Below are 19325 nucleotides of genomic sequence, written 5' to 3' on the forward strand. Positions count from 1 at the left end.
GACACAATGGCTGAAAAGACCGCTTTCCCTCCGTGAACGTCCTCTGTTGTTGTTTGTTGTGTGTGATGTTCACGGCCAGACTCGCACCGAGCATTTGAGCATTTTCATTGTAAAGAAAAAGGTGTTGCCAGGAATCTTTAATAAGTAAATTCAATCAGTTTGTTAAATCGAAGTTTATCAAACGATAATGTATTACTGTCTGTGGTCATGCATACTCTTCTTCTTGGACCAAAGAACCAGAAACAAAAAGACAAATACAGATAACATCATTATGTTGGGTAACGCCAACTATTGGAGATTATGTATCGGAATTTCAGGAGCAGGACCACGCTTCCAAACACGCTCCTTCCGGTTGTCATCTACTGTATATAGCAGGGGTCTCCAATCCCAGTCCACGAGGGCCAGTATCCCTGCAGGTTTTAGATCTCACCTGGGGTCAACACACCTGAATCACATGATTAGTTCATTACCAGGCCTCTGGAGAACTCCAAGACATGTTGAGGAGATAATTTATCCATTTAAATCAGCTGTGATGGATCAAAGACACATCTAAAACCTGCAGGGACACCGGCCCTCGTGGACTGGGATTGGGGACCCCTGGTATATAGGTTCCCCCACTTCTGCAAGCTGTTCATTCTTGTTTACGTGCCCCACCCTCCCTCCCTGTTCTCAATTCTTTAACTTCTTCATTTCTATTTAGTGTATGGGGATCTGCCAGTCCCCTTCGAGGCCTTCCCCAAACCGCAGCTCAATTCATGTCAAAGCATTCACTTTTACCTACTAAAACGCTGTCAAACCTAAAATGAGGACGTGGGCCCAGCTAGTGAAATCATATGTAAAACACAAATGACAACGAACATTTTTGATCAGTTCTTCCTTTAAATGAAAACATCTTTTCACAAAATTGCTTCAGAGTCTGCATAATTTCATACATCATTTTTATTATAAAGTAAAAATGGTAAAAGACTATTGCAGGTAGGTCTCCGTAGGTCTCACAACAAAATCAGCTGTAAAATTTTGTCTTAATGAGTCACTGACTTTACCTTTTCTGTTACATCTGGTTGCTTAGTCCAGATCACAGTGACAGACACGCTCACACCAGTCAAAGTTCATTAGAGCTTAGACAGAAGTGAAGAACACAAAAGTGAATCTAGCACAACATTAACCTTTTCAGATAAGTATTTGCTCAGAACAGCTGATTGGCAGATACCAAGAATAAATTATGGGGTTCTTTAAACATGGGGTTTGTGCCATTGCATTGCATCTCCTTGGTTGCATTGATGTCTTTTCCCTCTGACATTAGAGCTGTCAAAACTGTCAAATATCTATTAGTCTCTGGTCTTGGTCAGCTCTTCACGCTGTGTTACAGTTCGGTGAAAAATGCAAAGGCTGTAAGGACCTCAGAGGAAGTAAGAAGGGAAAAGAGTTTTGACCATGAAAAAATGACAGTTTGAGTGTTTGAAGGTGAATGGAATATATACAAGAGCTATAGTGCTGGGGCTGAACCTGGCAGTGTATACACTTTGAACTGTTGAAATACAGAAGGAATCGTACAGCCTTGACGTCTATATAAGAGTTTTCCTCAGTGACCACATGAACTTTTTATAAAGGTAAACCAAGTGCATCGGTGCCTACACTTCTTATTCAGCTTCACACTATGATGGTTTTTGCTGTCAAGCTTTGCTTTCCACCTTGTGAAGAAGTGTCTAAGGGTCAGGTTTTGTGGGAATGTGCTCATTAGAGAAAGCCGCTTAATTGAATTTTGAACATCCTGTTAAGAAAAACTTTCTAAATGAAAGCAGGCTCAGGTTTGGATCGAGATCCTTGGCTTTCCCCAAAGCCCTGAACATATTCTAGCCTTTAAGCATTCCCAGTGCTGTCAAACTGCTCTAAACAGTGAAGAGATGCTAGTTTGTTCAAGGATGAATCTGGCAAGAGGTGAGAAGATCAACATAATTGTGATCAACAACTTTGTTTGTGGTGTTTCCACAGAACCACATTCAGAAACACACAGAAACACATTCTGGTGATGTCAGAGTTTGGGAATTTGGAAGCCAACGCTGCATAATTTGAAGAGCACAGCTTGTCCTTACCTAAACCTGCAATAAACCTTATGAACTTCTTCACGCTGTCATTGACTTTGACAGTTTTTGTGACACAAACCTCGTTCTCCCGGGTCAAACGCCTGTGCTTGACTCCTTTGTCCAGGGTTTATTGTACTTCCTAAAGCTTTTCTGCCAGAAAACCCTCAGTGACCTCCTGATCATCACATCTGTGTTTGCTGTTAGGGCCTTCTGTTACCGACTGGTGCATAACTGTTAGTTGGGACATGAAGAAAACAGTTACTAATTAAAATTTCCAACATTTACACTGAAGATTTGGTGAATACACAAAAAGAAGATGAATTTTGGGTCAGTTTTCTTATTTAAAGCAAACATATGAGAAAAGAGAAAGTCGTGCAGATTGCAAAAACCTTTGATTTATGGTTTTGGGCTTCATATGTGACATTAATGAGCCTGGACAAGAAAAGAATGGGAATGGAATCTCAGTCAGATTCATTCAAATGAGGACATTCTTGAAATGGAGACAGATGCTTCACTCTGCTTTATTCATTTAATCAGCCTTCATAAGTTCAAGTGGCTGATAAAGGAGGAAAGAATAAAAATAGGCATTTGGCCCATGTCACCTACTCTCACCAGTCTACGTGGATCTGCCAAGAATCTATCCAGGAATGCTCGGTTAATGACATTTTCTAATTCCAAAATAGATCATACCCGAAGAAACAAAATAACGTTTTTAAAGCTATATCCCCCAGGGTGCCGTTCAGCTGCTGCCATAGCCATTAAAACTGGAATGCTGTCCCTGCACAGATTGTGGCCCTCGAGGAAAATGGACCCCCACCAGTTCCTTTTGCTCAAAGACGTCACATGATCCAAGACTTACCAGTGAGCTCTGGTCAGAACAGTAGCTGTGGGCCAACCAGTAATGTGACCCAATTGACCCAATGTGAAATGTCAGTTCTCACACTGTCCAGAACTATGGAAGCCTCAGAGGGACATACTGTATTTCTAAAGGTCAGTTTTTGTGCGATTGCGCCATGAGAGCATGGAAGTGAAGCCAATTAAACTACAGTTTGTGTTGCAGGATAGAAATTAAGAGCACAGACAGCTCAACAAGCCATGAGAAAGGGTGATAATATAATAACTCGTAAGCTCGATGGAACAAAGAATAAATGGTCAGCTGAAGAGTAGAGCTGTTAGAAAGTTAGGGTGGTGGTCTGAGGAGTGAAGAAGGCCTGAGTGGGTGTGCTTCAGTGGGTGAAGCTCATTCAGGTGTAGCTGTCCTGAAAAACATAACGCTGACTTCTGTTCGGGAGATGTAGGTGGAAGAAGTTAAATGGAACCACAAGTGAGGGAGCAGCATTGTCTTTTTTTCCCAAACACTTCTTTTCATGAGTAGACTTTATCACCTCTTGTTTCAGTCCACCTCTGAAATCCTTTTGATGTTACAGAATTCATTGTTTCAAAACCTCATCTGTGACCATGCTTAGACTCAAGCCTTTCCACATGACATAATCAAACTTAATCTGTGTAAACCGTCTCATGGCTTTAAACCCTTTGGTCAGAAAGAGCTTGGAAAAACTCTGGAGACTGAGCTGTGTATGTCAGCTTGACGATGGCAGGAGAGGAAGCGGGACAAAATAAAAAATAAATAAGCGGACTGTGTGGTAAGTTTTGACAGCAGCCACAGTCTCAGCTGTTAAATCCACATCACTTATTGGTTGGTTGCTGCTGGTTAGTGTGATTATGTTGTAAGCGGTACACAGACCCACAGTCAGCTTTGATTGAAAAAAGAGAGCTTTTATCATTATGACTACATAACTGTTGAATAATTTGCATTCTTTATTAACGATGCTGAGAACACTTGAGAAGCCCAGATCTAATACCCCTACTGTGTACATTTAAGATGTTCATTCCTCATCACATCCATTTATCATCCTTTGCATCTGTTTCTCTCTCATCCCATCACATTGTCACTACCACCAGCTGTTTCCTCTCCTGCCACCTCATCCACTGACTCCACTAACACCATCTACACTACTAATGCCAACACCCACGGTAAGCAACCCTCCTCTTCATGCAGCCTCTGTCCTTCCTTTCCATCTTCACCTTCTCCATTTCCCTGTGCCATTTTTGTTCCCTTCAGTGCTTTTGCTTTATCATCACCTCGCGGTTCCTCCCCCTACTTTCCCTTCTTCCTTCCATCTTTTTTAAATGATTATTAAACATTTTTGGTTGGTTTTAAGCTTCTGGATTTTTCAGTCAAATACCTTTTCTGTAGAGGCTTCCCCTTTTTTCCTCTGTTTCATCTAACTCTAATTTAGGATAAACTTTTTAGGGTTCATCCAACATCCACAAAGAAAGACCTGTTTTATGGAACTCAGTTATAGTTAATCACCACAAAGCCGTTATTCTTAATGGTTTTCAAAGAGATTTCCCTCATAAAAATCTCAAACCTTTTTAGCTCTGCCATGTTTGACCTTCCAAGAAGCCATGAAAAGTAGCTTGAAGCTATTTTGCCCCTCTAAGATCAGTTTGGTCATTCTCTTATTCATTAACTACCTGTGAGAATACTCAACTAATTCAGCTCTGATGAACCCATCCGCTTGACAGACGAGTAAATTATCTACTGCTGCGTTTGAAGATGGAGTTCATCAAACTTTTCATTAGTCAATTAACCTTTCTGTCGTCCTTTTTCCAACTGAAAAGTTGTAGCTCTAAATGAACGTTCCCAGGAATTTATGAAAAATCAGCTCTCTGTGTTTGATTAGGATAATAAGAACTTTTCATTCTTAATGGAATTTTAATGAAGCACCGATATGTGCTGCTTACATTATATATATCTGTTTGTAATGTGTGCATGTGAGAGTTTTAGACCTTCTGTAACATTTGCACTCAAACTGGACTTTGGGAAAAAGCACACGCTCACGCTAGCATTAAAACCACTTTGTTTTTGCATGTGTCATCCTCTCGTCCTGCCTTATCCTTTGATTTGTCATCATCAGTCCTCTCTACCATCACTCCATCTCCCAGCATCCTCTCCACTCGCATGCCTCTAACCTCTATCATCAGTACAACCGCCACCGCTGCAACCAGCCCCTCCTCTTCTGGTAAGGCTTCATCTGCTTTCATGTTTGATTCCTGTGCAAAACCTAACAAAGATAATAATAAATGAATGTGTCCCCCTAAACTATTGAGTTTACGATTAAACAGGCTGAACAGGAAGCCCCAAAAATGGCCGTTACCTCTAAACGCTAATCCATAAGACTAATCAATGGGTTCCAAGAGAACACATATACACTGTCTGTACATAGAGAAATTGTTACTTGAAAGTTATATGAGTACTTTTATCTCCCAAATGTCATCAGGCTAAATTATTTTTTCCACCTTTTCAGGTGCACCCCTCCCACTCTAGTCATGAAAATTAAATACCAGTAAAATTACACATCTAAGTTTTATCATAGGCTTCCTTCAGGTTGGCGCATAGCTTATTGTGTCTACAGACATTCACATGAAGAAGAAAATCTTCACAGGATTTATGCAGTCCTGTTAAACACTGCGTGCAGCCTTACCAGCAGGACAACAACAGTTTAGTCTTTACCTGCTAACCATGCAGGTGAATTCTACGACTCAATGGCCTTGTCATTCCTGACATTAAAAGTTTACCTCTCCTGTGACTACATAACATTTAATCTTTAATCAGTGGTATTTGTGGTGTTAGAGAAACAGCATAGATAAAATATTTCTGTACCAGTTATTGTTCTGGCAGTCGACCTTTGACCTCAACAGTGAGTGGTAACAGTTGTTTGTGTTAGAATAACCTGTTCAGTCAGCAAGTTTCACATTTCTCATAATGCATCATTAATGTGTCGTTGAATCCAAGATACTTTTGTGTTACTGACATAATCCAATCTGATCTAATCAGTTTTGCCTAATACTACCATCACCACCACCACCAGAGCTCCTACCTCTGCATCTACCGATACTAATGTTTCTGCATCCAGCAGCACAGCACATGGTAAGGTAGCTAACACTATCTTCATATACAGTGTTGTCAGTAGCTGCCCTTCTTTATGACTCTGTTAACAGCTGTTTTTGTTGTAATTAATCTTTTTTTTAAAGAAAGATTAAAAAGCTGCTACTAAAACCCAAATCCAAGCGGACATGATGGTAAATGGTCACAGGATTTTGTAACCATCACACGAAACACTACTTTTTTTCCCAAATGATGTGACTTCAAAGTTCAAAATATTGTAGTTTTTATAAACTAAAATAATTATGTAGTCATATTTTACAATCCAGTAATGGATTTGATTCAAATTAGTCTTAGAATAAGGAGAGAAAACTCACACATGTGGAAAAACTCGTATAAATTGTCACTGAGTGATGTTTTTATGTTTTCATGAATGTGCTGTAATGACGGGTAGTTAGAAGAAGAAGTGGCTTTTAAGGCCTTTCACTGCCTTGAAGTGAATGGGTCCTTACACAGATACAAAGCGAGGTACCAAAGACAGTGGCGTTCCAATCAATAACACGCTGCAAGCTTTTTACATTTTATTCTCACTTTGCTCTTACTCTGCAGTTTTACCATCCCGGTTAAGCTCACTGTCTAATAGTTTTGTAGAGAAATATATGATATAACCCCTGCACACCATCCTGCTAACCATTATTTTTATTCAGTTGTAGTGTTTCTGTCTGTATGAACTTCGTCAGCTACAGAGAAACAGTGTATACATACATTTAGTGTTCAGCCAATCAGTGATGCTTGGCTATTAGACATCTCACACATGCATGCTATGAATCAGGTAATAAGTCCACTCGGAACGCAGTTCCCTCATCAAGTCTCCAAAAACCAAATTGTTTTTCATCAGTATCCAAAAACCACACCATCCATATGGCTTATGCATTCTGAAAACTTCACTTAGATCCATAAATTACCACAAATATAAAACCAGCAACAACAATGTTCATGCTTTAGTCAGTTCAGTGATGTATAATGTTTTACTGAAGACTTACACATCAAACCAAATACACCCCAAAAAGATAAGGACATGAAGAAACTACAGCATAGCTTTAGTTCATTGTTCCGTCCTTTGGTGGATGATTTACTGAATTATTAACTAATCAAAAAAAACCCAAAACTTAAATTCAACTTACAATAAAGCATACAGCATCGTATTGATGTCTCCACAGTTTAGGTTTGTTTTACCTGCTGTTGTTCTCATATTGATGTATTTTGAACGCATTAATATAGGATGTAGTCCACTGTGAGCATTTTGAATCGGTTGTTATTCTGTCAGTGTCACTGTGTTTTTTTGTTTTCCCTCCAAAAAGCAGCTCTTTTTCACAAACATCCCAACGACATCTAATACAGACGTTCATATGTTGCTAGCTCCATTCTATAGCTGCCTTTTAATCCTTACAATAAAAGCCATGCCCCAAAACACAGCTGATTCCAGCTTGCAGTTCCCTATACTTTACATTTATATTTACACTTTATTTTACTGTTGTTGGATATTTTGTGACCTGCTCATTTGTGACTATTGTTAAAAAAAAACAGTTGAGGGTGCACAGGTACGTTCACACCAACTTTTCTGGGTGCGTTCAGTCCACTGTGAGGCCCTGTGCTCGTCCGACCTTTGATGGTTGCAGGTTGCAGGGCCACTCACCTGTTACTGTACAAGGACGGCCCAATGGAGCACAAAGGAAGTTTGTTCCACATGTGGTGGAGTTTGGTGTTCATGCTCATTAACGTGTTATGTTCAGCTCAAAGAATTTAGTTTGATTTATGTTATGTGTTCACAACATGCAGCGGCTGGCATCATAACATATATCATGCACGCTTTTTTTGGCGACAGCAGGAAGGATGTACCAACAGAAGTATCCATATTAATCACTGTCTTTGTTTCTAGTTTATTTGTGACACTGATCACTGATACCACATTACATCAGAAATATGGCATTTCTATATGAAGCTCTATGAGGCAGCGATGTAGCGACAGCATGTGTCAGTTCAGATGACTGATAATCTGTGATTGTTTACTTCCTGTAGCCCAACAGCCAACCAGCAGCACGGCAGCTGTTTCATCTTTTACCACTAACCATCCAGATACTAACCCCACCCTGCATGGTAAGAGGAACAGTAATACCATTGCCAAAACTGGCAGCAATAATGCTGTCACTGTCTAACTGCATGGATTTTTAACAGTAGTATTTATGCAGCAGATACAGAAACTGTATATGATAGGATGTTGTTGTGCCACACCCTCAGCTCTTATAAACATAAATGTGTCCCCAAAAAGTTGATTCTGATTATCTGGACGTGGCCTTTATTTCCTGTGTCTTAAGATCTTGACTGTCATATACTGTTGAGGATAGTTTTAGGCCTCAGGCTTCGTCTTTTGTACTCCCAAATGGGGATTAATGGTTTGCTTTTGTGACAGGTAGATAGTAACAAATTGAGTGTAGATACAGTTTCCAACTGGTTCTTTGTTAGGTTGTCTTTTATATTCAGGCAAAACTCAGGTTCTTCCCTTTAATTAGGTGCTTTTTATACTTTAATTGAACTGAATGATTCACAGGTCAGTGTGATGTAAGTTACCGAACAATAAATCATTCCCCCGAAGATGACCAGTTACAAGCACGGGATTGAAAAAAGCAGCCAGCGTCCAAAGAAAACTCTGGAAGATCTTCAGAAAGCTGGAGAACTACTGCTCAAGACCACCAAGTCTGCTAATTGCAAGCAAAATATAAAGAAATGAGGCGTGGCTCAAGACTTTTGTACAGTACTATAGATGAAAAATACTTGCTTAAAATGTTTTATTTCATCAAAACCTGTAAACATTTTAATAATACATTGATTTGTTCTTACTCTTCTTCAGCATGTTTAATTCTTTTAGTCCCTGCTGTCATTTCTACAATACTGTCTGTGACTGAAGGATGTTGAGATGGCTTATGTAAATATATCTTGTCCTATATTAGTGGTTTATTTTTGAAATGCATTATTTACCTTTATTTATTGTATGTAACTTGCTTTTTCACTATAATTACATCTGCTTCGATCGGCCATATCCCGGTGACAGTGGAGGAGACTCAAATTATGCTTCAGCAACCTGAGCCAATGGCCTTGAAGTCCAGGTCCCTGACTGTTTGGCCAGCTGGTTACCTCAGAAGACAGACTTTTGGATTTACTGTTGCTGCACTCTCTTTTTCCCAAACCCCTAGACATCCAGTTCCTTTAGTCCACAAAATCAGGCAAACCAGGTCTGCGTTTTTTCGCAATCCTCCTGGAGGAGCTTCTCTTCATAGATCTCTTACGTCCAGTCGTTTGAATCGCCCTGCTCAAACCCCCAGTCCCCATCATTCAGCTCATCAATCCAGATTCTTAGCTTCAGTCCCTGGTTCCTCTGGTCCATCTGAAGCTACCCGCCCTAGACCCCCTGCTCCCTTCCAAAGACTTCCACGGTATCGAAGATCCAAGATTTCCCTGGGGTACATTTCAACCCCTTTGAGGAAGAGGCCAAACCGAGGAAGACATCAAGCTACCACTAAAGCACCACCTAGGGTGGAGATTCACATCACAAAACCTGCTGTTCCATTAGCTGATCTCAAATCCACAGCCAGGCTTAAATTCACACCAACGACTGGATTCAAAGACACAGATGGGTTGAAAGACTCAACGCCTGCAACCATTCATCTAAATATTTCTTCTGTTACGTCCCAACCAAAAACTTTTCACCAGTCAGCCTCCAAAACGGAGGTCTCTACCACCACTCAGGACTTAAAGTCCCTTCCTGAATCTCATGCTTCAAGTTCACCTCAGGGGTCACCTCTGCAGCAGAATAAAAGTAAGGCATTTAATGCGGCTGGGCTAGCACCACTGTCATCATCATCATCGTCGTTGTTTTTGTCATCATTATCAGCACTTGGCATTAGGAAGAACAAACCTATTGCTTCATCATGGTCACTCCTGAACATGAGTGGTGGTGAAAGCCAAACATCTGCTGCGGGTAACCTGACAGATCAGGAGATACCGGATAATGAGTTTTCATCAGGCTCTGAGCCATTCATGTATGACATGACTGAACTTGTGGGGGAAAGGAGTCCTTATAGATTATATCAATTTGATGCCTTATCCAAAGAACCCAATACTGGACTTGATGCCAGAAACTCAGACCCGCAAAGTGCTTCGCACCTTTTCATCCAGCCCTCAACTCCTTCTGAAAGAGGAAGTGAACATTTTTTCACCCAAACACATTTCCATAATGGCTCAGAAAGCCTGCTCAGCATCCTAGCAGCAGGCATCAAGCCTTTTAAAGATCACTCACCAGACCTACTGGTACCAGAAACATCCATAAGCACTCTTAATCAGACTTTGACAACAGCTCAAACCCACCACGAGCTTCCAAAGAGCAGCGGTCCAAGTGGACAGAAACAAGAGGAAAGTTCCTATGCACAACTGGAAAGACTGAGTTTGCAAGCAATGCCATCTTCCCTTCCTCCCTCCTCTTCATCCCGCCTCTTCATGCAGCCAACACCTTCTTTGCCGATGGCACATCTAAGCTCCCCTTCTTTCCTCGCCGAGGTGGTTTTCCCCAAACAAATCTTTTCCTCTTTTGTGCCACAGAAGGAAGACAAGGCCCAGATATCCTCACTTTCTTTAAACCCTCTGGGCAGTAAAGCTGGACTAGCTGTAGCCAGCAGTAGTCTGGTTAACAATTTATATACAGCCGCACATGCACACATACAGTCTTCTGTGCACGTCATTCCCCATCGATCATCCATTCTCTCCCCTCCATCTCCTCCCTTTCACGAGCCATTCCAGAGCCCTCACTACTCCTCATCCAGTATCCTACCTCCTACTTCTCCCTTTTCTCTCTTTCAGTTAGAATTTACAGCCACCTCCGCCCATGCCTCCCCCATTCAAACCGTCATACCCCAGTACTCCCCACTCAGCCCCACCCTTCCCTTGGCCTCTGATCCCCTTTGGCCCACCCTGGTTCCTTTTCCACCTTCTGCTGCTCCTCGGTACCCCTCCCTCCTCCTGCCATCGTCTTCCCAGCGTGCAGAGCGAAGGCTTTCAGAAACTGCTCACATGCCAGTGTCTGTGTTGTCATTTCTGTCCTCGAATCTTCAAAAGAACTTTGAGGACTCAACGGTTGACACAGCATCTTTGTTGTCATTTCCTCTCTTTTCTAAAGCCCCAGCTGAATCTCAGTCTCCTTTTGTTGATAGTGCACTGCACCCTGAATACCACTCTGCAGAAAAGTCCTCTAGTGGGTTATCTAAAGCTAACAGAAATGAAGTGCCCTCCACTGTGCACAACCTGTCCCCTGATACTCGATCACATACATTAACCCATGCAGAAAATTTTTCAGATAACTCCTTTAGTCACTCTAACCCAACTCCCTCAAGATTATCTGTGGAGGCTCTGGTATCCAGTCCTGCAGCGCTTGTACCGGACTTTGGTCCAGCCCTGTCACAATTAGAGTTTCCTGAATCGGAGCTAAATTTGTCAGTGGTTTTGTGGCCATCCTCAGATGCAGCTAGCCTGTCAGTCAGACCTTTTTTAGTTCATTCTCATCAGAAAGATTTGAGCGAGATAGAAACTCGTTCAGTGCTTCACACTGACACTGGCTTGACCTTGCTGCCAACAGCTGGTATTTGGGGCCATGATCACACTCTGGCTCTGCTCAGGGCAAATATTGAAGGAAAGCAAGAACCGCCCTCTTCCTCTGCCTCTTCTACATCATCTTCCAATGTCTTCCTTTTAACTCAAAGCTCTCACATCTCTTCGTTTACTGACTCTGTCAGGGAGACAGAGGGGATGATGGGAGAGGAAACCGTTCTGACTCAGAAATCTTTGTCTGGGTCACAAGAGAGAGATTCTTCCAGCCCGACTGTTAACAGAGATCCTTGGAGGCTGCATCATGCAGTCTCACATTTACACAACCAGGGAGAAGCGAATGGAGCTGCTGGCACTTGGACCAACTCGCAGGCCCCTGCTGGCTATGACAGTGGATTAAGTCTCTCCACTCCGCCTTTGTTGAATCCGTCCCAGATGCTGGCACACCGCAACAGCTCAAGTGCGCAGCTTGGTGTGACAGCCCCCCGGCACGCTCCGGGGATGGATCTAACACACGTCTCAGGCCTGACACGAGCTAATACTGTACAACCCGGCCGTCTGATCCAGACACACATTTCATCACACACACAGCTGCCCACACACTCTAACAGTCAGGCACACACTCAGAACTTTAGGAGTGATGGGCTCAATTTGAGCGAGGGGGCTAACACCGGGGGGCCGCGGCAGCAATCTCCAATCTTGAGTTTCTTCACACCCTCGCTTCCTGTCCTTTCGCCCTCCATGTCATCTTCTGTTTCTCTCGTAGAAAGCGTTTCACTTCTTCTTCCATCTCAGCACCTGTCTTACACCTATCCTCCTGTCTCACCCTCTGTCTCCACCCTTTCATCCTCCTTTCTCCTCCCCAGCCGGGCGACATGGCCAGCAGCACCTGCTAGCATGATGAACACAGAAATTGGGTCCTTGTCACCCACTCGTCCTACTGTTAGATTCCTGCAGCCCACAGCAGCACAGTCCTTACAAAGACCCACCATACAGCCAGTTGAGGAGTTTATCTCAAACACTCAATCTCTTTTTTTTGGTCAAGTTTCCACGGAGTCCATCCAGTCACGCCCACTTATTTCTCCCAACCAGGATGAGGTTTTATCACAGTTTACAAACCACTCTCAGCCACAAAATGCATCCACGTTAGTCGGCGTTTTGATATCTGAGGCCTCAAATAAGCAAACTGCTGGTGGGAGATTATCACATCTCTCTGCTCCATTTAACCCTGCAGATGTTGTTCCAAAGATACACTTTGCTAATGAGCATGTCTCACCTGTGAGCAACGAAGCTGCTGTAATCTTAAGCGCTGTAACAGGCCATCACCCTAATGAGCATGTAACTCCACAATCTGCCCTGAATTCTCTCTCATCTCCTGTTGATATGCAGAATACTCCCTGTCCTATTTCTGAATCCTGTTATCAGCCTGGTTCTGCTATATCATCACAACCGAATGTTGCTCTGGTTCTTCCAACCCCCCTGCAGTCTTCTGACCTTAATACCCCCTCTTCCACCTCCAGATCCCCCACTGGCTTCTCTATCGAGATCGCAAATCATGGCTTCATTTCTGGGCTTGATGAGCTCTCACCTCCTGGGAGAGACAACCACACTACAAACACAGCAGGCTTTAAATATATACCTGAGTCTAATTCAACCACTGCTGTGGCACTCCGAGACTCTCCTGTGGCGCCGGCTGCGATGACCAACATCACAGCAGCTAAAGATGCTAGTGCACTCGTAGAAAAAGGAAGTCTGGATGTGTCGGAGGGCAGCATGACAGGCAGCAGGCCAGTGCCGGTGCTCGTGAATGCAGACGCAGCAGCAAAGTCAAATTTAACCGCCTCAGAGCCAGGTTTGAACTCAAGTCCAAGTGTGTCGAATCACAGCAGGAACCAGAGCTCAGGAGGTTTAATGAAGGGGGACGTGAACCAAGACCACGGCACTGGCAAGATCAAAGACAACAATCTCAACTTTTCCCCAATGCCTCCAGCAGCTGCCAGTGGTTGGCATCTCATAACCCCAAAGATCTCCTCTCCTACATCTCCATTCAGAGCTCTCAGTCCATCAGCTAACGCCGGCAGCAGCAGCGGCCTCAAAAAAGCCACGTTGCACCCCAGTCTGGGATCCCCAACAGCAAATCCATCCATCAGGCCCACACTGCCCTGCCAGTGTAAACAACGCTTTCTTTTTACATGTCAGTGTGGACTGCCATCGGGGAATAGTATGTTATGCAGCAACAACTTTGTTGTCGTAGAAAATAAAAATAAATAGTCAGTAATATTACAAAATTGCAAAAATACAGTATTTAGTCTTCAAGTCTTTTAAAGGATCTGAATCAGAACGTTTTGATTTGAGCAGCATTACAAATGCATACGGACACCTGTATCGTATTATTAAGTGTTTTTGTGGTGTTTCCACCTCACAGTGTTCCCATAACCAACTCCATTCAACCAGCCCTCTTTGGTTCTAAAGAACATTACTGGTCCCCATTCAACACTTCCTCCCTAATCTGAGGTGACAGCGATTCAGACCTTACCGGCTGATATCATTGTTGGCCCGGCCCAAAGAAACCAAGCTCTGGCTGCCAGTAACGGATAATCTTATAATAGAATAATCAGAATAATCTCAGAATGACATGTTCAGCTGTTGTACAGTCAGTTATGGGTCAGTCTTTGGTTGAGTTGTAATATCAATGCATTGGTTTAAAAACACAAAGACTTTAAGACTGAATACTCACTTCAGGTGGTTGGGTTTCAGAGCAGGTCAGTAGTTCGAATCATAGATGTCAGGACAAATGCTGTGATTGGGCGGGATTCCCATCAAAGTTGAGACTGGTGATTGGTTTAAAGTGATTCTGGCTCATTGTAGTTCATTAACCATGAGTTTAGCTGACCAATCAGATGTTGTTATTTAGCCTGGTACTTGTAGTGAAAAAAGGGATTGTAGTCTACTTTCTGCCTGTTTTTCTTTCCTCTCTGATAAACTGCCAACACCTTTTCTTGTTACATCGTTTTTCTGCTTTTCTTATATTCGTTTTTCAGTCCGTGCAGCTTCTTGGTGGAGGCATCCTGCTTTGGTGCTTCTCATCGTCCGCATGCTACTTTCTGCTATCAAATCAAATATTCAAAATCAATCAGCGGCACTCTGAAACTCTGAAAAGTATATTTATAACCAAAGATAAGCAGCCTGCAGGATTTCCCTCCAGACCTGATGGAGTGGAGGTCTCATTTCCAGTCAGTAGCATTTACTAACAATTAGAGATATTAGAGAGACATCTCGTGGCCGGTGTGAAGCATAGCAGGAGCATGGAGGGCCCTACAGGAAGAGCTTAGATGTGCCTCCTCTGAAACCGAAAGTATGGGTTAAAAAGTTTTTTTTTCTTTTTTCCCTTTTTTTATAAGCTTTAATCAGTTTTAATTCCATTAGTCGTTACTTTCTACACGTATCTGTTTTTAAGGAAATCAACACACACACAAAAACTCAGTTAAATGAGTCTGTGTAACAAGAAATAAATTTTACAGGAAGTTTCAGACCCCAAAACTCTTTAACATTTACATTTCTCCACAGATCTTTAACGTACCTGCTTCATAATTGTGCTCTTTATTCCTTTTTAAGGTGGATTTGTGAGAACGCAGATCAAAGGGTCAAACAATCCTGAGAAAGACTCAAATTGCACAAATCCTGCTTCGACTCTTTGATTTGTGCAGTTTGAAAAAAGAAAGGGGAATGACTGCTCTCCCCTCAGTGCCGACATTATTGTCCGTCAGGCGGTGTGTTCCCATTTTTCATCATTTTACTTCAAAATGAGATTTTTACATAACTCGATCAGCTCAAACCGCTCGGGCCGTCTCCTGCTATGTGCCACAGGCTCGGTATGAATTAGCTGTTGCACATTGAATCTGAAGTGCTCTTCTTTCTTTCTCCTGTGCTCTCACCTTGGTCTGCAGATGAGCAGTTTTACCGTTTCGAGTTTGTGGTGGATGACAGCAGATCGCAGACGACACGGGAGACGCTTAAATCAGCCGTGGCTCTTTGGGTGAGTTTTTACTCTACTTATTCATCCATGTCCAGACCTCAGTGAGCGTAACCATGGCAGCAGCGACAGACCTCATTAGATTTTCTTTCATAATTGTAATTAGTTGAAGCTCTGAGCAGCTTAACTTTATCAAACGTAGAAATATACTAAAATATGATTTTCAATACAAAGTCAAAAAACTGTGTAAAATGTATTTATTCAAAACATAACACAGAAAAAACCTAAAATTTCAGCACCGCTTCCAGTTATTATCTTCTTAAATGAAACAAAAGGAAGTCTCAGTACAACATAGTTTAATGTCTGATGTCTGTGGCAGCGGCCCTGCACTGGCAGTGATGGTTTTACATCTAAACTCTGGTTGACTGGCATAGTGGTGGTGTAGCTACAGCAGCTAGCAGAAAGTGTATGATGTTGCAGATAAAAATGAAATGGAAACAACAAAAAGTGTCAGAATATCTAAAAAACAAAAAGATCAAGTGTGCAATCACTCTCACTGCCAGGAGGGGGAGACAAAACAGCCACACTACATGAGTTCAGTAAAACACTGGCGCAGAATTATTGAACAGAACTCAAACTTCATCTCTAGGTCTATGATAAACAAGATTAAAGTCATATTTTATTTAATAAGAGTGAATTAAGATAACACGGGAGTGAAAATTTTTTCTGAGCTGCTGAACGTAAAGAAAGGAAGATTAGGAGAATACAGAGGTCGGGAGCAAGAGTCACCTTTACCTGAACAAGCGATGACTTAGATTTGTTGGAACAGTTTTTACTCATGAAGCAGGTACATAAAGTTTCTTCTTCACACCAATGCGGCAGTTTAATATTCAGTGCTGAGCAGACTTCAAACCCGATCTGTTATTTTTACAGCTCAATCAGACCTTTCAGGACTGGATCCACAAAGTCTACGTGGGCAACATCAGGTAATCCTGCAAACAGCTATCACACAAAGTGCACACGACCTAGGGCAAAGGTGCTTTTGTATGGGTCGTGCTGTTTGGGTCTGTGCTCGTCTTCAGCCATTTCACAATAGCTACACCAAGGAGAGAAAAAAGAAATGATTAGAAACAGTTAGACCTGTGAGAGCGACAGGTCACGCCAGGATGAAGTTTACTGTCCTGCTCCTGTGAGCACTAGTGCAGATGTGTGAGGTGTTTAAAGCTGAGCAGTAAGGCTCTGCGCTCCTGGGTCATATTTCGAGGTGAACAGTAAAAGTCTGACTTATGTGCTTCCTCCTGGCTGCAGGTACTTTACTGTGTTCATGCAGCATTTATCATTTGTAGTCTTTCATCTCTGCTGCTTCTCTTCTTTTCCCTTTCCAGTGTTCAGCTGAGTCCACAGACTGCAGGAAACCTGAGCAGGTAGCATGACTCTGTTTAACTCTGCAGGTTCCTGTCATTATGTGCTCACCAGCTCATAGAAGTCAGGTGTTTAGGATGGTAGGTCATTCTGGCATCTCTCTTTTTGCTGCAGCTATGAGTGCCGTGGTCTGCTGGTTTATACCGAGATCATCAACAAGAACCTGAGCCTCATCGATGATGCGTCTGCCCGGCTCAGACAGGGGAGCGTGTCAGAGGGTGTGGAGATCCAGAGTGCCTCTGTGGAAGTCAAACAGATTGGTGAGAAGGTTACACTGAACGCTAAACACAGAAAAACAAGAACCGGAGATAATAAAGAAGTATGGTTTCTGCACATCACTCACACAACTCTCTGGATTTGATTTGTTGTGGATTTTATTGTCTAAAGTCTGTCTGCTTGCCTTCTCTGATCACTCTGTGCCCTGGATGTTTTTCCTGTTTCATTATATGAATGTATGTCTGCTTCAAAACTGTGAAATCACTCCTGTTTTTTTCTGCTTAAAGAAAATTGCCCGGACGACCCGCCTTGGCCTGAAACCAGACCGACCGTTACTCAGTACCAGCCCTGCTTCCCCAACAAGAAATGGAGGACCTGGTAACACGAACACACACAAAACATGAGCTGAATGCAGCCAAACACGAATATTTGATCGCGATATTTCCAGCTCCATATTCTTATTTTCCACTTAACAATAATCCTTCATCATCCTTGAAACTAGCACGTTTGCACAGGTTCAAGGCAAATATTAGGATTTGCACTTATATTCACGAACTGTTATTTATTTCATAACCATCTTTTGTAGGCACTTTGTTCTCGTGAGGTTTTCGTGTTTCTGGGGAGAGTCATTAATCAAGACTGCATGAAATATCCCAGAATGTATTTTAAGAACCTCCACTGTGATAAAATCAGCAGTAAAAGCAGCTTGTATCTTTTCTTTGTTAGAGTCTGTGGTTTTAATCAGATCTTTCTGAGACCCTGTGGTGTTCAGTGAAACAGCAGCATTTGATGTTGATTTATTGACTTAATTCATCTTCCTGTAATGTTATACACCTCATGGTGTATCTATGATTTATTAATACGACAAGCAGGACATCTTCAGACGCCCACGAGTGCCTCAGCATAAATTCTCAGAAGGAAGTGGTCCTTAGCGGGGTTAACTGTGGAGTCAGTGGGGCTAAAGTTCTGGGTATTCTTCTCCTTTTATCACACGTTTCCACAGCAGCATTTCTGTTGAGCAGACTTAATGATAAAGTCTGAACGAAGCAGTCGGACCTTTGAAGAGCACTGCTGCACACGTACTCCGGACTGCAAACATCAGGGCTAAAATCCCATTTGAACCCTTTAAATGTTACTTCACCATCTTAAAACAGGAAGTAGGCGATGTTATTGTCATAGAGTTAGTGTAGGGAGGAGGTCGGGGCGGATGGGTGGGCTGATAAAATCAGGGAGTGCTATAACTACTTTTACTGCATGTTGAACTGTGTGTTTGGAGTGACCAGGATTTGGTTTGTTAAGCTGTTGAATATTTAAGCACTTCCTCCGCATTCCTCCACAAAACCTGCCTGCAGCAGTGCCGGCTCACTTACTTAGGACTACTTCTTTAAGCTGAGTAATTATATGTCTTATCAATAACCTCTTCTTTTCCCAGTTTAATCAGTTCGATGAACTACTCATCGTACTGGTCAGATCCAGATGGCAGCAACTGCACTGATATTGACTCCATCCAAGTGTCAGCAGGTACGCTCAGACACAAAGTCAATCTGACAGCGGACTGTAGACGTGGCGTGCCGACACCGTTGATTCTAACAATGCATCATTTGCTTTGTGTATAAAAAAACATAGACAGCTAAATATCTGAGTTGTTTTATTTTTGCATGAATAAAAAAGCAAATACATGATTTAAAATTATTTTATTCCAACTGCCGCAGTTCAGAATAAAAGTATTAACAACAAAGTTAAGGAGTCTGAGACCGCAGCGTAAGTACAGATTTAAAAATGTTCTTTTCCAATGTGGGAACATTTTATTCACTCTTTGTACGTTTCAGATAAGCTGGGTCACATTTTTACAATATTTTCTGCTCGTCCGTTTCTGATTTGCCCCAAAATAGTATGGTTTGAAATATGTAACATATATGATTTCTGCAAATAATTCGCTTCATATATCAAATACTTATTTACCTCTTCTTTTTGACATACGGTCTTTGAGGGTATTTAAGCATGTTTTTTCACACCTGTTTGAATATAA

At 42.2% G+C, this 19325-nt stretch overlaps 2 protein-coding genes across 5 annotated transcripts in view; both read left to right on the forward strand.

Moving 5' to 3' along the window:
* Positions 1-19325, forward strand: part of adgrg6 (adhesion G protein-coupled receptor G6) — a 101666-nt gene that overhangs the window by 52305 nt on the left and 30036 nt on the right. For all 4 annotated transcript variants that reach the window (XM_084952340.1, XM_084952342.1, XM_084952341.1 and 1 more), the window contains 6 exons: positions 15633-15721; positions 16592-16644; positions 17044-17082; positions 17195-17340; positions 17584-17674; positions 18729-18817. In XM_084952340.1, coding sequence (XP_084808466.1) covers positions 15633-15721; positions 16592-16644; positions 17044-17082; positions 17195-17340; positions 17584-17674; positions 18729-18817 — 507 coding nt within the window. The remainder of the gene's footprint in view (positions 1-15632; positions 15722-16591; positions 16645-17043; positions 17083-17194; positions 17341-17583; positions 17675-18728; positions 18818-19325) is intronic.
* Positions 11214-15603, forward strand: LOC146372237 (uncharacterized). Its single transcript, XM_084952344.1, has one exon. It carries the CDS (start codon positions 11887-11889, stop codon positions 13954-13956), a length of 2070 nt encoding a protein of 689 aa, XP_084808470.1. The 5' UTR covers positions 11214-11886; the 3' UTR covers positions 13957-15603.

This window comes from Perissodus microlepis, chromosome 15 (assembly GCF_051167445.1).
Source record: "Perissodus microlepis isolate ML-2025 ecotype Zambia chromosome 15, ASM5116744v1, whole genome shotgun sequence".
In the NCBI taxonomy this organism is placed as follows: domain Eukaryota; kingdom Metazoa; phylum Chordata; class Actinopteri; order Cichliformes; family Cichlidae; genus Perissodus; species Perissodus microlepis.

What these genes read in the sequence shown, in the direction of transcription:
- LOC146372237 (XM_084952344.1), top strand. Translation starts at nt 11,887, where the DNA reads ATGATGGGAGAGGAAACCGTTCTGACTCAGAAATCTTTGTCTGGGTCA.